The sequence below is a fragment of the Amblyraja radiata genome, chromosome 2, assembly GCF_010909765.2.
Source record: "Amblyraja radiata isolate CabotCenter1 chromosome 2, sAmbRad1.1.pri, whole genome shotgun sequence".
NCBI lineage: Eukaryota > Metazoa > Chordata > Chondrichthyes > Rajiformes > Rajidae > Amblyraja > Amblyraja radiata.
In genome coordinates this window covers 102,348,382-102,366,750 of record NC_045957.1, presented here as the reverse complement: position 1 = coordinate 102,366,750, position 18,369 = coordinate 102,348,382, and the positions used below count along the sequence as shown (strand labels likewise).

Genomic DNA, 18,369 nt, shown 5'->3' with positions numbered 1-18,369 from the left:
ACATACAAATGATCAACCTTTTCATTTATATTGCTTGTTGGATGCTGATGACTGCAAATTAAATGTTGTATAATTAAAACATATAAACAAGATACTGTTGAAGCTGGAAATCTGAAAATGTAAGAAATACAGATATCAGCAGCAGCTACAGGGAAAGGACACCTTTCTGAAGACATTTCCTGGAATGCTGACTACTTCCTATTATAACATTTTCAGCAATGTAACACCTGCAAAATATAGTTATATCATTGAAGGATAATTCTATTAAATATATTCTATCAGAAAATGTGATATTTGTCAATGTAGAAATCCTTCGTGCATATACGCACTTAGCATTCTGAAATCACTAGAAACAATCCTATTATATTCTCCTACTCTCCTTTATCCTTTGTCCCACTTGAACTGCTGACTCTTATGCTTCTCCTCAGCATCTTGCTTTTGCTAATCTCTCACTACCTGTTGAGTAAGACATCGATGACACACCTTTCAAAGAACATAATGGCCTGAAAAATCTTATTTGATGATACTTGTCTTTACATCTTTTAATGCCACACATTGCCAATGTCATAGAGTTATATAGCAAGGAAAAGGCCCATTCAGCCCACCAAATTGGTACCAACCAGCAAATACATATTCACACTAATCCTGGTCTATAATCTATTATGTTATGGCAATTCAAGTGCTCATCAAAATAGATACATGTTTTTAAATAGCGAGAGCATTTGCTACTACTGACCCTTTGGGTAGTTAGTTCCAGATTCATATGGCTGAAAAAATCCTCCTCAAATCAATCTAAAACTCGTATCCCTTACTTCAAACCCTGCACTCGTAGTTAAAGACCAAAAGTTTCTTACCAATTTGTATTATCAATCAGATTCCCCCCTCAGCTTCCTCCACTCAAAAAAACTAGCCCAGCCTATCCAGTCTCTCCCGCTGGCTGAGAGGCTCAGCTCCTCTGCACTCTCTCCACATCCTTGAGACGAGAAGTGCGCACAGTATTCCAGCTGCAGCCTGCCAATTTGATAGTGTCATGCTATAACCTCTTTGTTCTGATATTGTATGCCCGAGTTCATAGAGGCAGATGTCCCATTATCTGCAGGAAGGAACTGCAGATGCTGGTTTAAACCGAAGAGAGACACAATAAAAGCTGGAGTAACTCAGCGGGACAGGCAGCATCTCTGGAGAGAAGGAATGGGTGAACAATCTGAAGAAGTGTCTCGGCATGAAACGACACCTCTCTAAAGATGCTGCCTGTCCCGCTGAGTTACTCCAGCTGTTTGTGTCCTATTGTCTGTCTACCCGGCTTCACTGGCTGCCACTGTCCTCTGGTGTAAGCGGGACAGCGGGCGGGCGGGCACTAGGACCCCGTGGTGTATCTGACCTGCGGGGGCTGTCATGCGCAGTGCGGGCGGGCGCTGCTAACGTGTCACTGACTGACTGAGCTCCCCTTGTGTGTCGGCAGCCATGGAAGACGAGGAGCGGCAGAAGAAGCTGGAAGCGGGCAAAGCCAAGGTAAGATCCCGCCGTGCCGGGGAGGAAGTGCAGGCAGCCCGGCGTCCGTCCACATGTTGCCGCCGCCCGGTCGGGTCGGGTCGGGACGGGACGGGTCAGGCCCCCCCAGGGACGCTCCACTCTCCCCCAGCTTTTGTCACTGGCTCTGCAGAGGCTTCAGCGAGCTGTGGGCGCCTCGCAGGCCTTTAATGTTGCAGTGCTTTTATTGTTTAAATGCTATGACAAGTGATTGCAGATCACGATCAAGGCCTTTGTTCTGTTGTTGAAGTCAACGCGTTAAGCAGAATGGACACAAAGAAGACATTTGGCATAAGGCGAAATGGAACTAACCGCTCAGTGAATGTTAAACAAGCACAACAAAAATCAGGGCATTTGTTTAAATGCAGCCTTTTAAAAACAAGATTGCTTTGTTATCCGGATTGGCAGCTCTTAATACTGCGAATCTGTTGGCGTACATACTTTTCAACGTCTGGAAGTACATGGAAGATAATACAGCTTGTGAGTGCTGCAGACAAAGCTACTTGAGTGTAACAAGGAGTTCCAAAAACATCTGTGCACAATATGTTACATACATTTAGATTTAGTGTTTCATATCCCTAATTAGTATAGTAGACTCGTCAAAATAAGAAGTTGTCCGAAATTGTTTGGAAAGTTGCTCAACTAGTTTCATTATCAGCATATTTTCATGCTGTGGAATTGTGTGTGAATAGAATTGTGTTAAATATCATCCACATTTTGATATAGCTTTGTGTGTAGCATCACAGTAAAACTTAATTGATCAGATTGGACAGAACTTGATTTGTGACAACAATATCTTTGTGAACATAATTTAACTTCATTTGAACTACATTGTTTTGCATCCACCTGCTGTTCCATACAACTTCAAAACTAATGAATTGTAATGCAATTATTATGGAAGAAAAAAACGCTACATCCACCTATACGATTGGCAGGCAAAAGATAACAGACAATTTGAAAACCATGATGTCTGGGTTATAGCTTTAAAATAATCTTATATCATAGAAATAAAGGAAGGTTACGACTTTTTAGTTTTTGAGATATACCTGTCACTTTTATGGACATTTGCTGCTTAACTTTATTTTCTCTTGACAAGGTGGTGGGCTGATTTCTTGAATTACTATAGTTTGTATGATGATGGTGCTCCACGGTGATGTAAGGCAGTTCTTAGTTGTATGATGGAGGAAAGTGATTGATGAAACGGTGGCTGGGCAATCGAGCCCAGGATGATACTCTGAGAACTATTTTTAATCTGTCATTGGACATCTGGCAATCACTCAAGGCTGTAGCTAATGGAGTAATTGAGTCATATACCTACAAACCTGCGTGTCTTTGGAATGTGCGAGGAATCCGGAATACCTACAAGAAAACACATGTAGTCACAAGGAGAACGTACAAACTCTACTCAGACAGCACCTGTAGTCAGGATCAAATCCGGGTCTCTGGCGCTGTGAGGTAGCAGCGCTACCAATGCACCACCGATTATGCACTGGTGGTGCTCTACCTCTGCACCACCCATTATGCACTGGTGGTGCTCTACCTCTGCACCACCCATTATGCACTGGTGGTGCTCTACCTCTGCACCACCCATTATGCACTGGTGGTGCTCTACCTCTGCACCACCGACCACTGCATCACCCATTATGGATCCTGAGGGACGGATGAGAATATGAATTTGCATCTGAATCCCTTGGCCTGTGAAGGATGTGCGTTTGGGAGGTACTATTGTGCACACTACATACACCTGTCATGGAAGGAATGAATGTGCAGGATGGCTGATGGGTTGCCAATCAAGTTCTGTTCTGGATAATGTGGAGTTTCTAGGCAAGTGGGGGGCATTCCATCACACTCCTGACTTGTCTTGTAGGTGGTGGAAAGGCTTTTGAATTCTATATGTTGAATCACTCACCACAGGATATTTAACGTCTCAACTGCTTTTGTGGCCATTGTGATGATTGAATTTCTCGTCAAAGTGATCCCGCCTCAAGATGGTGGGTAATGTTATTGAAAGTCAAGTGTAGATGTCTAGCCTCATCCTTGGCTGATGATTGGGTATTCCCAATGATTTGGTATCTGGCTCAAGGTGATATATCTGTACTCCGCAAAAACTCGTTGGGTTTACTGAAAAAATATTTAGCATTAAGTAACAACTTAAAAATAGTGAATTAAAACTGGATTAAGGTTTTAATTGAAATACCATCCAGTGGTCCTGAAAATCAGTCTGTCCAACGCCATATTCCCAAGCATGCTGCATTATCAGATTTCTAATGTACTTGCCTTGGAGAATTAAGATTTCATTAGACTGGTTTCAGGATTTGGCAGGTCAGGTAATGGGATGTTCCCTCTGATTGAGGATTCTTATGATTGGGTAGTATAATTTGGGAATAAGTAATTGGCTATTTAGGACTGAGATGATCAGAATTAATTTGAGATGAGCGGGATAGGGTGAATGTAGTTTTTTTAATTAAAAGCATTGTACATACATCTTAATCATGATATGCAACATAATACATTTTGTGTACAACTTCTCTTTTTTTAAACTTTAAGCTGTAATAGAAAAAGAGAAAGAAGAGAAGAATGAGGATAGTAGTGAAACAGTTTTTTTCAAGGTAAGAGAATCAAGAGATAGAAGACATAGATTCCAGGTGAGAGTGGAAAGATAAGAAGGTGTTCAGGACAACTGTTTCCCAAGGATGGTGTGTGGTTATATGTAGCGAGCAGCCAGGTGCAGCAGTTGAGGCATGTACATCTAAAATACTTTTGGACAGGTCCATAGATAGGTGCGGTTCAGAGGGAAACTGGCCAAATAAGGGTGAATGAAACTATCTTAAATGGTCATCTTGGTCAGCGTTGATGAGGGGCCAAGGGGCTAGTTTCTGTGATCTTTTGAATTTTTTGGCTGCGATTAGATTTATAAGCATTAAGGGGATTGAGGGATATAGTTGAAAAATACCAAAGGCTCAGAGAGCTGGATAGCTCTCCTGCTCCCATTTGTTAAAATTCTTTTATGTCACTTGTAAGATAAATATATAGACAACTCGAGAGATTGTAGGATGATTACAGGAAAAAATAAAAGGCAGGGGAGAAACACAACATAAAGAATAACAAAATACAGTGCCCTCCTTAATGTTTTGGACAAAGACCCATCTTTTATTTGTTTGCCTCTGTACTCCACAATTGGAGATTTGTAATAGAAAAAAATCACATGTCGTTAAAGTGCATGTTGTCAGATTTTGATAAAGGCCATTTGTATACATTTTGGTTTCACCATGCAGAAATTACAGCTGTGTTTATACATAGTACCCCCCCCCCCCATTTCAGGGCACCATAATGTTTGGGACACATGGCTTCACGGGTATTTGTAATTGCGCAGGTGTGTTTAATTGCCTCCTTAATGCAGGTATAAGAGAGCTCTCGGCACCTAGTCTTTCCTCCAGTCTTTCCATCACCTTTGGAAACTTTTATTGCTGTTTATCAACATGAGGACCAAAGTTGTGCCAATGAAAGTCAAAGAAGCCATTATGAGTCTGAGAAACACGAATAAAACTGTTAGAGACATCAGCCAAACCTTAGGCTTACCAAAATCAACTGTTTGGAACGTCATTAAGAAGAAAGAGAGCACTGGTGAGCTTACTAATCGCAAAGGGACTGGTAGGCCAAGGAAGACCTCCACAGCTGATGACAGAAGAATTCTCTCTATAGTAAACAAAAATCCCCAAACACCTGTCCGACAGATCAGAAACACTCTTCAAAAGTCAGGTGTGGATTTGTCAATAATCACTGTCCGCAGAAGATTTCATGAACAGAAATACGGAGGCTACACTGCAAGATGCATACCACTGGTTAGTTGCAAAAATAGGATGGCCAGGTTACAGTTTGCCAAGAAGTACTTAAAAGCAACCACCGTTCTGGAAAAAGGTCTAATGGACAGATGAGATAAAGATTAACTTATTTCAGAGTGATGGCAAGCAAAGTATGGAGGAGAAGGAACTGCCCAAGATCCAAATCATACCACCTCATCTGTGAAACACTGTGGTGGGGGTGTTATGGCCTGGGCATGTATGGCTGCTGAAGGTACTGGTTCACTTGACTTCATTGATGATACAACTGCTGATGGTAGTAGCATAATTAATTATGAAGTGTATAGACGCATCGTATCTGCTCAAGTTCAAACAAATGCCTCAAAACTCATTGGCCAGTGGTTCATTATACAGCAAGACAATGATCCCAAACTTACTGCTAAACCAATAACAGAGTTTTTCAAAGCTAAAAAATCTGAACCCAATTGAGCATGCCTTTTATATGCTGAAGAGAAAGCTGAATGGGACTAGCCCCCAAAACAAGCATAAGCTAAAGATGGCTGTAATAGAGGCCTGGCAGAGCATCACCAGAGAAGACACCCAGCAACTGGTGATGTTCATGAATTGCGGACTTCAAGCAGTCATTGCATGCAAAGGATATGCAACAAAATACTAAACATAACTACTTTCATTTACATGACATTGCTGTGTCCCAAACATTATGGTGCCCTGAAATGGGGGGACTATGTATAAATACTGCTGTCATTTCTACATGGTGAAACCAAAATGTAGAAAAATGGCTTTTATTAAAATCTGACAATGTGAATCAAGGACGCTTACAGAGCTCTCCCTGCCCATCCCTGGGACAATCCGATCACCTCTCATTGTTTCTACTGCCTGCATACAAACCCCTCATCCGCAAGACCAAACCTGCAATAAGGACGGTCAAAATATGGCCCGAGGACGCCACCCTACAACTCCAGGACTGCTTTGATCGCACCGACTGGGACCTGTTTGCACAACAGGCAACCAGTGGTACAGAGGTAGACTTGGAGGAGTACACATCCACTGTGCTCTCCTACATCAACTGCTGTGTGGAGACTGTCACAGTGGACAAGCAAATAAAGATGTTCCCAAACCGGAAACCCTGGATGAACAAGGAGGTTCAGGATCTGCTAAGGGCACGCAACAATGCATTTAAATCCAGGGACACTTCTGCCTACAGTGCGGCCAGGTCGAACCTGAACAAAGGCATAAAAATGGGCAAAGACATCCACAGGCAAAGGGTGGAAGACCACTTCAATACCGTGGACATCAGAAGCATGTGGCAGGGTGTCAGGGATATCACTGACTACAAGAGCAGCCCCGCCTGCCCCCACGGTGATATCACACTGGCCAACGAATTAAACACCTTCTTTGCCCGCTTCGAAACTGGCAACACCACCAGGAGTGGAATAACCCCGGCCATGGCGGAGGGACAGGCCTTAACACTGAGCACTCAGGAGGTACAGTGCGCTCTGCGTAGGATCAATCCACGCAAGGCTGCAGGCCCGGATGGAGTCCAGGGAAGGGTACTAAAGGACTGTGCTGTACAGCTGGCGGAGGTATTCACGAGAATCTTCAATCTGTCTCTATCTCTGGCAACGGTCCCCAAGTGCCTGAAAACAGCCACCATAGTGCCGGTGCCGAAAAAGTCCAAAGTCACCAACCTGAACGACTACCGCCCGGTTGCCCCAACTCCAATCCCAATGAAGTGCTTCGAAAGGCTGGTCCTCTCCCACATCAAATTCAGCATCCCTGCCTCACTGGACTCTCACCAATTTGCATACAGGGCAAATAGATCGACAGAGGATGCCATCTCTCTGGTTCTTCACACTGTCCTGACTCACCTGGACAGACAGGGCACGTACGTGAGGATGCTCTTCATTGACTATAGCTCTGCATTCAATACGGTCATCCCCGCCAAGCTCTCCACCAGCTAGGCCTCGGCTCGCCGATATGCGATTGGATCCTGAACTTTCTGACGGAGCGACCGCAGGCAGTGAGACTGGGCCCGCACCTGTCCCCCACTATCACCCTGAACACCGGCACACCACAGGGCTGTGTACTAAGCCCCATGCTCTACTCCCTCTTCACTCACGACTGTGTTCCTGCATTCGACACCAACACCATCGTGACGTTTGCAGACGACACAACAGTGATGGGGCTGATCACCAACGGTGATGAAACAAAATACAGGGCGGAGGTGCAGAACCTGGCGGACTGGTGCACACGTAACAACTTGTCACTAAACACCTCCAAGACCAAGGAGCTGATTATTGACTTCAGGAGGTCCCATAATGGAGAATACGCCCCAATCTCCATTTACGGGGAAAGTGTGGAGAGAGTGTCCAGCTTTAAGTTTCTGGGCACTCACATTTCAGAGGACCTCACATGGTCCACCAACACCGCTGCGCTGGTCAAGAAGGCACAGCAACGACTGTTCTTCCTGAGGACATTAAAAAAGACTGGTCTGCCCCAACAGCTGCTAACAACGTTCTACCGCTGCACCACAGAGAGCATATTAACGTATGGCATCTGTGTGGTATCTCAGCTGCACGGAGGCGGAGAGGAGAGCTCTTCAGCGCGTCGCCCACAGAGCGCAGAGGATCATTGGGACAGAGCTACCAGCCTTGGAGGGCATCTACCACACACGGTGCCTCAGGAAGGCCATCAGCATCCATAAAGACTCATCACACCCCTGTAACGGTCTGTTCGAACTACTTCCCTCCGGCAGACGTTACAAGGCCTTCTACGCCCGAACCTGCAGACTCAGAAACAGCTTTATTCCCAGAGCTATAGCGGCTCTGAACCGGCCCTGCTGAGTGCCCCCCCCCCCCCCTGGACTGTCTCCCTCGGATGGCCACGTCACACAGCTTATTTATTTATTTTACTCTTCTTTTACATCGGTTGGAAACTGCATACTAAATCTCGTTGCACTGACGTGCAATGACAATAAAAGATATTATTATTATTATTTAACCACATGTGATTTTTTTTTTTCCTATTACAAATCTCAAATTGTGCAGTACAGAGGCAAATAAATAAATGATGGGTCTTTGTCCCAAACATTATGGAGGGCATTGTATGTACTAAATGATATTCTTTGTTGTGTGCCTTATTTTGAGCCATTTTAATTTGAGAAATTACAATTTGAGTAATTTGAGGGAGTATTTTATATTCTTTGTTGTGTGCCTTATGTTGGTCATTTCAATTTGGGAAATGACAATTTGAGTAATTTGAAGGAGTATTTTTTAATCTTGTTTTCCAGCCATGCGATGCAGATTTGCACCATGGAATAACCTGTTCTGTGCAAACTGATAACATTTGGAGTTCATCCAAATTCTCACCAGTTGATATTAAGCCAAGATATGCTTCAGTTATTTGTACACTGTGATTTTGCGTGTGTGAGGAGATAGTGATGCGGATGTGAGTTCACCTTGTTATTAAAATGCTCTATTTTGGTTCTGGAGTGAATATTGTGAAGTGTGCTGTAATGGCAGTTGATCAAGGATCATAGGAATGGTTTAATCTGAATGTTAACATTCAAATTCCTTTACTGCAACAGTGTAGCATAAATATTGCCACCTTAATTTCCCCTGTCTGCAGAAATAACCGGCAGAGTTGTCAGTTTTTTGTCTTTCATGAATGGGTATCAAGGGATTATTGAGTTTGTGCAGGAATGAGGGATAGAGGTTAAAAAAAAATCATGTTCTTAATGAATGGCAGAGTAAGAATGAGGCTCTGAGTGGCTTATTTCTATTTTTCTATTTCTACGGCTTTGTGGATCAAACTAACTTTTTGGTATTTCTTTGGGAAGCAGTGCATCTGCTTGAACTACTTCAGTCCTTGTGATGAAGGTATTATTGCAGTCGGGGAATTAAATGATTTTGATTCAATATCGAAGGTGGTACAGCAATATTCCATACCTCTCTTCTGTAATACGGATGCAGGGTCTCGTCCTGAAATGTCAACCGTTCCATTCCCTTCACTGATGCACCTATTTTCTGTGTTTCTATGTTTCTATGCACTCTGATCCACTCATTTCTTCCCAACTGTTTATATTTTGTTCCACACAACAGCTTGTGCAGTGTTTTGTGTCTACATTCAGAATAAAGTTGGATGTTCAGTGTAAGTAAAGGCACAGATTATCAAGGGGCGAGTGGAGTATTATTCGTGTTGCTTAGATTCCCCACATATAGTTGTCTGGCATTTAAATTGACGGCTAATAGTAAGGAGGATAGTCATAGGCTACAATATGATATTGATCAGTTTGTAAAATGGGCAGCTGTGGGAGGGACTGGATAGCTTGGGTTTACTTTTGTTTGGGTGGATGTTGTGGATCAATACAGATAAAGTGATATTTGTAAAGATAGGTTCTTGATGGTTGGTGAGGACAGTTTGGACCAAAGTGTTCGGTGACTGTAGCATATGACATCAATGCGACTTAAAAATCGTATCCGTAGCAAGATGAATTGTGTTGGGATCTTTCTGCATGCAGAGCCTGGCAGCTTCATTGTCTGGGCAGCTGCAATTTTGGATTGAACACTGTACAGCCTTGGAGCATATTCACTTCAGATCTTATGAAGGAAAGCCCTTCGCTGAAGCACATCAAAATGTTTGTGCCTGGATTACTATTGAGGAACTCAAACAACCTTTGTTTGTGATATCCATTAATAACTTGGATGTGAATGTAGCAGACAGAGTTAATAAGTTTGCAGATAACGCAAATATTGTTGGTGATGTGGATAGAGAGGAAGGTTATCTAAGGCCACAGCAGAATATAGATCAGATGGAAAGCTGAATGGAGACCTGCAGAGGGATTTTAACCTCGACAAGTGGGGCAGCACGGTGGCTCAGCGGTAGAGTTGCTGCCTGACAGCGCTTGCAGTGCCAGAGACCCGGGTTCGATCCTGACTATGGTTGCTGTCTGTACGGAGTATGTTCTCCCCGTGACTGCATGGGTTTTCTCAGAGATCTTCAATTTCCTCCCACACTCCAGAGAGTACATGTTTGTAGGTTAATAAGCTTGGGTTTGTACACTTGTTAAAAGTGTAACTTGTCCCTAGATGTGAGCAAGTTGAACCGGTTTCTACGCTGTATGACTCTATGACCAATTAGATTTGAGCAACCTTTCTTCATTTTCGCTTTAACTGTGCTGAAATATCTTGGATTGAGAAGCACCCAGTCTTTGGGCAATAGTCGTCGGTATTGCAGCCAGGTCGATGTCTGACCTAAAAGCTTTCCCTATATTTAGTTGGCTCAGCTTTTCCTTGCCATCATGGAGTGAATCAGCTGAAAGCCAGTTTTTGGAGGAGGCAGAGATGGATTATTCATTTGAACTTCTGGCACAGTATGATGATGATAAGTGCCGTCTTATTCACATGATAGTCTGTCATCTTTGAAGGTGAGAATGTACTTGAACTCTCTCTACCTGTTAGTTATTTAATTTTCTACTTCCGTTCATGGCGAGATGTGGCCGGACTGAGGTTCAAGCATCGTCACAACTGGTGATGGACAATTAACCTTTAATTGTCTAGCTTTGTCAATAGTGTGCTGCTGCTTTTATTAGACTTCTTTTAATTCTATTTAATGCAACCCGGTTGGCACCATATTTTGTAGGTATGTTGCTCCTGGCATTCTCTTTTTCACTTGTCATTGACCAAGGTTGTCCTCTTGGTTTTAATGGTTCTGTTAAAGTAGTCATGAGTTTATAGTTTGAGATGGAATACACTTTTACTGTGAGTGCACAGTACCTCATGGATGTCTAATTTGATATGCATGTCAAGTCCATACAACTATTCCCTTATCTTCAGTGTCTCTTTTTGTATTTATAGAGACTGCAGTAAATTGTGAATAGTGTAAAAAAAAGAGCTTTATTTACAGATGGCGCTGAAAATGGCAAATATTGTTTAACTATGGCATTCCAACCTCCTTAAACCTTTTATCTTAATTTCTCGGAGGGTTATGATGCATATTAAAGCAAATTCTTCACAAAATCCTAAAATCCAATTGCCTCTTTTATTTGTACATAAATGTTACACAACAAATATCTTGTTACTATAAATATTACAGAATAGATTATACAACAAGGGCTTTTATGGATCCACACGTGTAACAACGTGTAAATGTGTCATTTTGGGGTATAGGTTATTTAGTTAATGGTTTAGTTTAGAGATACAGCATGGAATCAGACCCTTCGGCTCACTGAGTCCAGGCTGACTGTCCCGTTTCCTCTAGTTCTATGTTACACCACTTTTGCATCCTCTCCCTACACATTTGGGGAGATTTACAGAGACCAGTTAACCTACAACCCATACGTCTTTGGGATGTGAGATTAAAACTAGAGCATCTGGAGGAAACCCACGTGGTCAGAGGGAGAATGTGCAAACACTACACAGACATCACCTGAGATTTGGATGGAACCCGGGTCTCTGTGCTGTGAGGCAGCAGTTCTACCAGGTGGTTGTGGTGGCGCAGCGGTAGAGTTGCTGCCTTACAGCGAATGCAGCGCCGGAGACCTGGGTTCGATCCTGACTACGGGTGCTGTCTGTACATTTTGTGCGTTCTCCCCGTGATCTGCGTGGGTTTTCTCTGAGATCTTCGGTTTCCACCCACACTCCAAAGACGTACAGGTTTGTAGATTAATTGGCTTGGTAAATGTAAAAATTGTCCCTAGTGGGTGTAGGATAGTGTTAGTGTGCGGAGATCGCTGGTCGGCGTGGACCCGGTGGGCCGAAGGGCCTGTTTCCATGCTGTATCTCTAAACTAAACTAAATTGTTGCATAATGAGTATTAAATGCCATAATTACAGGAAGGATGTGGAGGCTTTGGAAAGGGTGCAGAAGAGGTTTAGTAGGAGTTAGATGTGGCCCTTGTGGCTAAAGGGATCAGGGGGTATGGAGAGAAGACAGGGATGGGATACTGAGTTGGATGATCAGCCAACTCGTATCGAATGGCGGTGCAGGCTCGAAGGGCCGAATGGCCTACTCCTGCACCTATTTTCTATGTTTCTATGTTAATTATGACTTCTTTAGGGGGTATCAGCTATGTGGAGGTTGGACAGACTTGGATTGTTTTCACTGGAATGCTGAAGATGCAGGGAGATCCGATAGAAGTTTATAAAATTATCAGAGGTATAGATAGGGTAGATGGTCAGAACCTTTTTCCCAGGATGGAAAAATCAAAAACTAGAAGGCATAGCTTTAAGATGAGAGGGGCAAAATTTAAAGGAGTTGTGCGGGGGAAAATAATATACACATAGTGGCGAATGCCTGGAACATGATGCCTGTGTGATTTTTGAGGCAGATATGATAGTGGTATTTAAGAGAATTTTTGATAGCCATATGAATATGCAAGGAATGGAGAGAGATGGATTGTATGTCGGCAGATAAGAGTTGATCTTGGAATTATGTTCGGCACAGATATTATGGGCCGAAGGACCTATTCTTGTGCTGCACTATTCTATGTTCTAATTAAATTGTGTTTCCAATTCAATAAACATAAATGTAACGGTTCAATTTGCATAGACGTGCCTACTATGTAAGTTCTGTTGACTAATCAAACTATATTTTGCAGCTTGCCCAATTCCGGCAACGGAAAGCTCAAAATGATGCTCAGAATCCAGTCAAGAAACAGAAACAGAAGAAGAAGAAGAAAGTAGCTAATAAAGGGGAAGAACAGCTGCACCGTGTCACATCTAAACATCAATTGCAAGGCAACGATGCTCGTGCAGAGAGAGGGCCAGCAGGTGATGGTGCAGATTTCATAATTAAAAGGACTTTACACAGTGGAGATGTGATCAAACAGGATCAAACGTATACCATTGAGGTGAGAACCGTGCATCCTGTTTTCATTCAGTCAAGTAAAGGTTTTATTGATGTACAGCTGGAGACCGTTAGTATCCCGGTCTCTCATTGGCATTAGTTGACATTAACTTATCTTTCCCTCAGCAGGAATGTATTGTACAGTTATATAGGAAGATTTCACATGTCAATTTACTCTTGAGATTGTGAAACACTGGAAAAATAATCTCACGTTGTGGCACTTAACAATGTTATGTTCTCGACTCTGCAGGCAGCATCTTCACTTTGATATTTCAATCCCTTTGTAATAAAGATTAATGTATCATTTGTTTTCCTAATTTTTTTTCAGCATCCTCATTTAGCTTTGATTTGTATGCAAAAGGACACAGAGTTCTTCTGAATCTCATTTGTTAGTCCTTTGGGTTTTTTTAAATTTACTGATTTAAGAAACATTTAGACAGTTACATGGAAAGTGCATGTTTATTGGGTTATGGACCAAATGCAGGCAGGTGGGACATGTTGGCCTGTTTTCACACTGTAAGACTCTGGCTCTATGATTCTTTACTTTTTCTATTTCTCCATCCAAAAAAACGGGTAATTTCACATTCTCCACATTAAATTTCATTTGTCACGCACTTGCCCACTCATTGTGTTTTCCTGACAGCTTAATATCTACCTAGCATTTGTATTGTCATTCAAGTTGGGTTTACTGCACTGATGCAGATGGCAAATATATGCAGTCTCGGTATTGATCTTTGAAGTACCTGGTGACATCAAACCTGCCGACAAGAAAATTAGCCACTTTTTTTTTTATAGACGTTTTTCGTTGGCTAACTAATGCTCAATTTATTTTCTTGACAAATATCTCTAATAGTTTAAAGGCAATAGTTATTGTTGCGTTGTACGAAGATGTTAATTTGGGCTTGAATTAATGTGCTTGTATCTAACAGTGAAGATGTTATTATCTCCAGTTGACATTTTTTTTGCTAAGGTTTGTTGCTATGGTTTCCATGAAAATCCAACAATATACAATCAAAAAGGACTACACATGTGGGTGTAGATGCTTTGTAAAGTATGCCTTAATTTAAATATTAGTCATGATTTTTCTGTTTTCTCTCTCGTCCTTGGTTTGATAGCTTTTGTAAAAGTTGAAATGGACAATACTGAATTTTATACTCAAGCCGTATCCTTTTGATTTTTTTTCTTAAAATGGACGAATACAATTTGTGCACTGCCACTTAAAGGTTATTGTGTTATTGTTTGATCTGTCTTCAACCCCATTAAACAAATGGGATTACGGAAAATCCTTCCCAGACTTGTCTGTCCACCAAAATGCTATTGGTTTATGCTTGCTACATAATGACAGCCAAGTTGTGTTTTTAACCAATGCGTTCACAATAAACCAATCCAGGGCAGACTGGGATACAGCAAAGCCTTTGACCTCAGTGTGAAGATGGGATTGTATTGCACGGACTTGTGCAAACACTGTCACAGGTGGATGCATTGCATCAGATTGATTTTTGAGGATGTGATCGAGTGGGTTTTACCTTTCTGCTTATTGTTTCTCCATCTCCCTTTGCACTTAACAAACATAGCCAGCGAGGCCAAATTACTGCCAAACAACAACTAAGGCATCAAATATTAACAAATGCAAATGTTACACCTTTTTTAAATTTTTGATATGTCTCAACAACTTGGCACGTGCTCAATTCAACCTTTCTCTTTGGCCTCTTTGTCCTGGTTACGGGACATAATTTGATGTCAAATTATCTACTTTAGGTCATCTAAACTGGAGCACTTGGGAGAAACCCAGGTGTTCACAAGGAGGAAGTGTAAATTCCACACAAACAGCATCAGAGATCAAGAGTGGACTCGGGTCACTGGAGCCATAAGGTAGCAGCTGTACTATTGTGCTGCCCTAAGAAGAGCAATGGCCCCATTCAGTACATGCCGAATCTCAGGGTGGCAATACCATTTGTCAATTAACTAACCAGCACATGTATTGGTTTTTGGAGGATACCCACATGGTCACAGGGTGAATGTGCAAACTTTGCATGGACAGCACTAGGGGGCTCAGGATTAATTCCGGATCCTCACAGTTATAAGCCAGCGCCTCTAGCAGCTGTGCCACTAAGCATTCTTCCACAATTTTTAAAGTTTTGACAAGGTCATTGTTTTGGGCAAAGTAATAATTTTCTTTCTTTTTTGATACATTTAAAAATAAGTAAGTTTGAGTAGCTGGATCATAGAGCAATGATGCATATTTCAGAATGTGTTAGGTATTACTTGATGCCAATAATATTCAATAATCTTATTGAGAGGTCAAATGACCAACATTTATCACTTGTATAAACCATGAGATGCTAATAACATTTGCTACTCTTGCCCTTCCTTGATGACGTGGATTGTTCTAGTAGTTATTTTATGCACACAGCCCAAAGCAGTACACCTGATATCCCTGCGGAATATTAAATAGATAATCTTTCCAAAACACAATCTAGTTGCTGAGGAATGTTATGACTTTGGTTATAGCCATTTTTACTGGCAATGGTGCTGGTCATAGAATATTTACAATATATTGGAAAAAATCCTAATAAAAAAAAACCTGAATCAATAATTAATTGACTTCTATTTTTCTGAGTGTAATGTGCTGGGTTTGGTTTGTCTTTCAAAGTGCTTTTGAGATATCTCTTCAAAGCTGTGTAGGAAAGAACTGCAGATGCTGGTTTAAATAGAAGGTTGGCACAAAATGCTGGAGTAGCGGGACAGGCATCATCTCTGAAGAGAAGGAATGGGTGACTTTTCAGGTCGAGACCCTTCTTCAGTCACCCATTCTTTCTCTCCAGAGATGCTGCCTGTCCCGCTGAGTTACTCCAACATTTTGTGCCTACCTTCCCTTCTATTGATCTGTCCAGTCCAAGATTCAGATTCAGATTGCCACTTTGACTAGTTTCGCTTATTGTCACAGATTATTGTCAAGAATTGTAATCATTCTTAACTGCCAAAACACAATACAAAGGTTTAAATGAACTCTGATTAATGTTTCATGTCCAAATCCTGCATTTGGGTTAAAGGGAAGAGGAAAGATCACCAGTGTATAGCAAATTTGGTATGCACATTCAATTTTCCAATTTCCTGGAACCTATACCCCTGGTGTTCTCCCATTCATGCACTTTCACATGTCCAACTAGTTTTCTGCTCTCTGTGTTCACCTTTTCATAATCATAATCATACTTTATTAGCCAAGTATGTTTTGCAACATACAAGGAATTTCATTTGCCATACAGTCATACCAATAAAAAACAACAGAACACACAAAATACATTTTAACAAACATTCACCACAGTGACTCCTCCACATTCCTCACTGTCATGGAAGGTGAAAAAAAGATCAATCTCTTCCCTTTTTTGTTCACCCACGATCAGGGGCCTCAAGCCTTCTGTTGACGGGGCGATCTTGGCTCCCGTAGCCGGTGGGGTTTGGACCCTCGCTTTTGGGCGATCAAGCTCCTGCATCAGAGGGGAATCTCAGCTCCCCCGCACTGGGCGATTGGACTCCGGTTCGGGGCAGGGCGAAACCTTCTGCGTCGTTTGGAGCCTCCCGACATCGGCCTCAACCCGAGATTGCGAGCTCCTCGATGGTGAAACCCGCAGGCCGCTGTTGGAGCGCCGATCCTAGGAAAGGGATCGGCTCTGATGGTAAATCCACGTCCCCGCGGGGGGGGGCTCATGGTCAGTCCCGAGCAAGGCCTCCAACTCCATGATGTTATGCCGCAGAGCGACCGGAGATCCGATTCAGAAAACAATCGTATCTCTGGCAAGGTAAGAGCTGAAAAAGTTCCCCCCCCTCCAGCCACCCCCCTCCCTTCCCACATAAAACAAACCAGAGAACATTAACACAAACTTTTAAAACACACTAAAAATAACATAAAAAGACAAAGACAGACAGACTGTTGGCAAGGCTGCCATTGTGCGCCGCCCCCTGGTGTTTCCATCCCATCTCCCGCCTAGTTTCCTCTGCCCATCATCCCCTCCCCATCTAGTTCCATCTATCACTACCAGCATCTAGCCCACCTAGCCTCCTTGCAGTGCTATATGCCAGCAATCTTGTACCTTTCAATCCTGATGCTGGATCTTGACCTGAAACGTCGATATTGTTTGACCTACTGAGTTCTTCCAGCATTCCGTTTTTTGTTCAGATTCCAGTATTAGCAATCTCTTTTGCGCACACACACCACACACCACACACCACACACCACACACACACACACACACACACACACACACACACACACACACACACACACACACACACACACACACACACACACACACACACACCACACACAGACACCCACACACACACACCACACACAGACACCACACACACACCACACACACACCACACCACACACACCACACCACACACACACACCACACACACACACACACCACACACCACACACCACACACCACACACCACACACACACACACACCACACACACACACCACACACCCCACACACACCCCACACACTTGTACATCTTTGGAGTGTGGGAGGAAACCGAAAACCCATGCAGTCACGGGCAGTACATACAAACTCCGTACAGATAGCACCCATCGTCTGGATCAAACCCGGCTCTCTGGCGCTGCAAGCACTGTAAGGCAGCAACTTTACCGCTGTGCCACCGTGCCGCTCCATTGTCGCCTCCTCCTCCTTATCTCCGGCAAGGTAAGAGCTGAAAAAGTTCCCCCCTCCAGCCACCCCCCCTCCCTTCCCACATAAAACAAACCAGAGAACATTAACACAAACTTTTAAAACACTAAAAATAACATAAAAAGACAAAGACAGATAGACTGTTGGCAAGGCTGCCATTGTGCGCCGCCCCCTGGTGGCCAGCTCCTGGATAGTATGGAAAAGGAATTGAGCAGGATGAAGATCTGGTTTGACGAAAATAAACTCACATTGAATTTAAGTAAAACAAAATTCATAATATTTGGAAATCGATCAACCAACACAGAGAAAAAGCTCATGATAAATGGCACAGAAATAGAAAGAGTACCTGAAATAAAATTTCTTGGAGTATTAATTGACAACAAATTAACTTGGAAACCTCACATAAATTATATTAAAGCCAAAATATCCAAATCAATTGCAATACTGAATAAAGCCAGAGACCTACTAAATCAAGCCT

The 18,369-nt window shown here is 42.7% G+C and overlaps 1 protein-coding gene across 9 annotated transcripts in view; it reads left to right on the top strand.

Moving 5' to 3' along the window:
* Positions 1-1,393: 1,393 nt before the first annotated feature.
* The window catches only part of akap9 (A-kinase anchoring protein 9), a 198,149-nt gene continuing 181,173 nt past the window's right edge, over positions 1,394-18,369 (top strand). For all 9 annotated transcript variants that reach the window (XM_033012551.1, XM_033012504.1, XM_033012544.1 and 6 more), the window contains exons 1-2: positions 1,394-1,512; positions 12,948-13,199. In XM_033012551.1, coding sequence (XP_032868442.1) covers positions 1,465-1,512; positions 12,948-13,199 — 300 coding nt within the window. In that variant the 5' untranslated portion in view covers positions 1,394-1,464. The remainder of the gene's footprint in view (positions 1,513-12,947; positions 13,200-18,369) is intronic.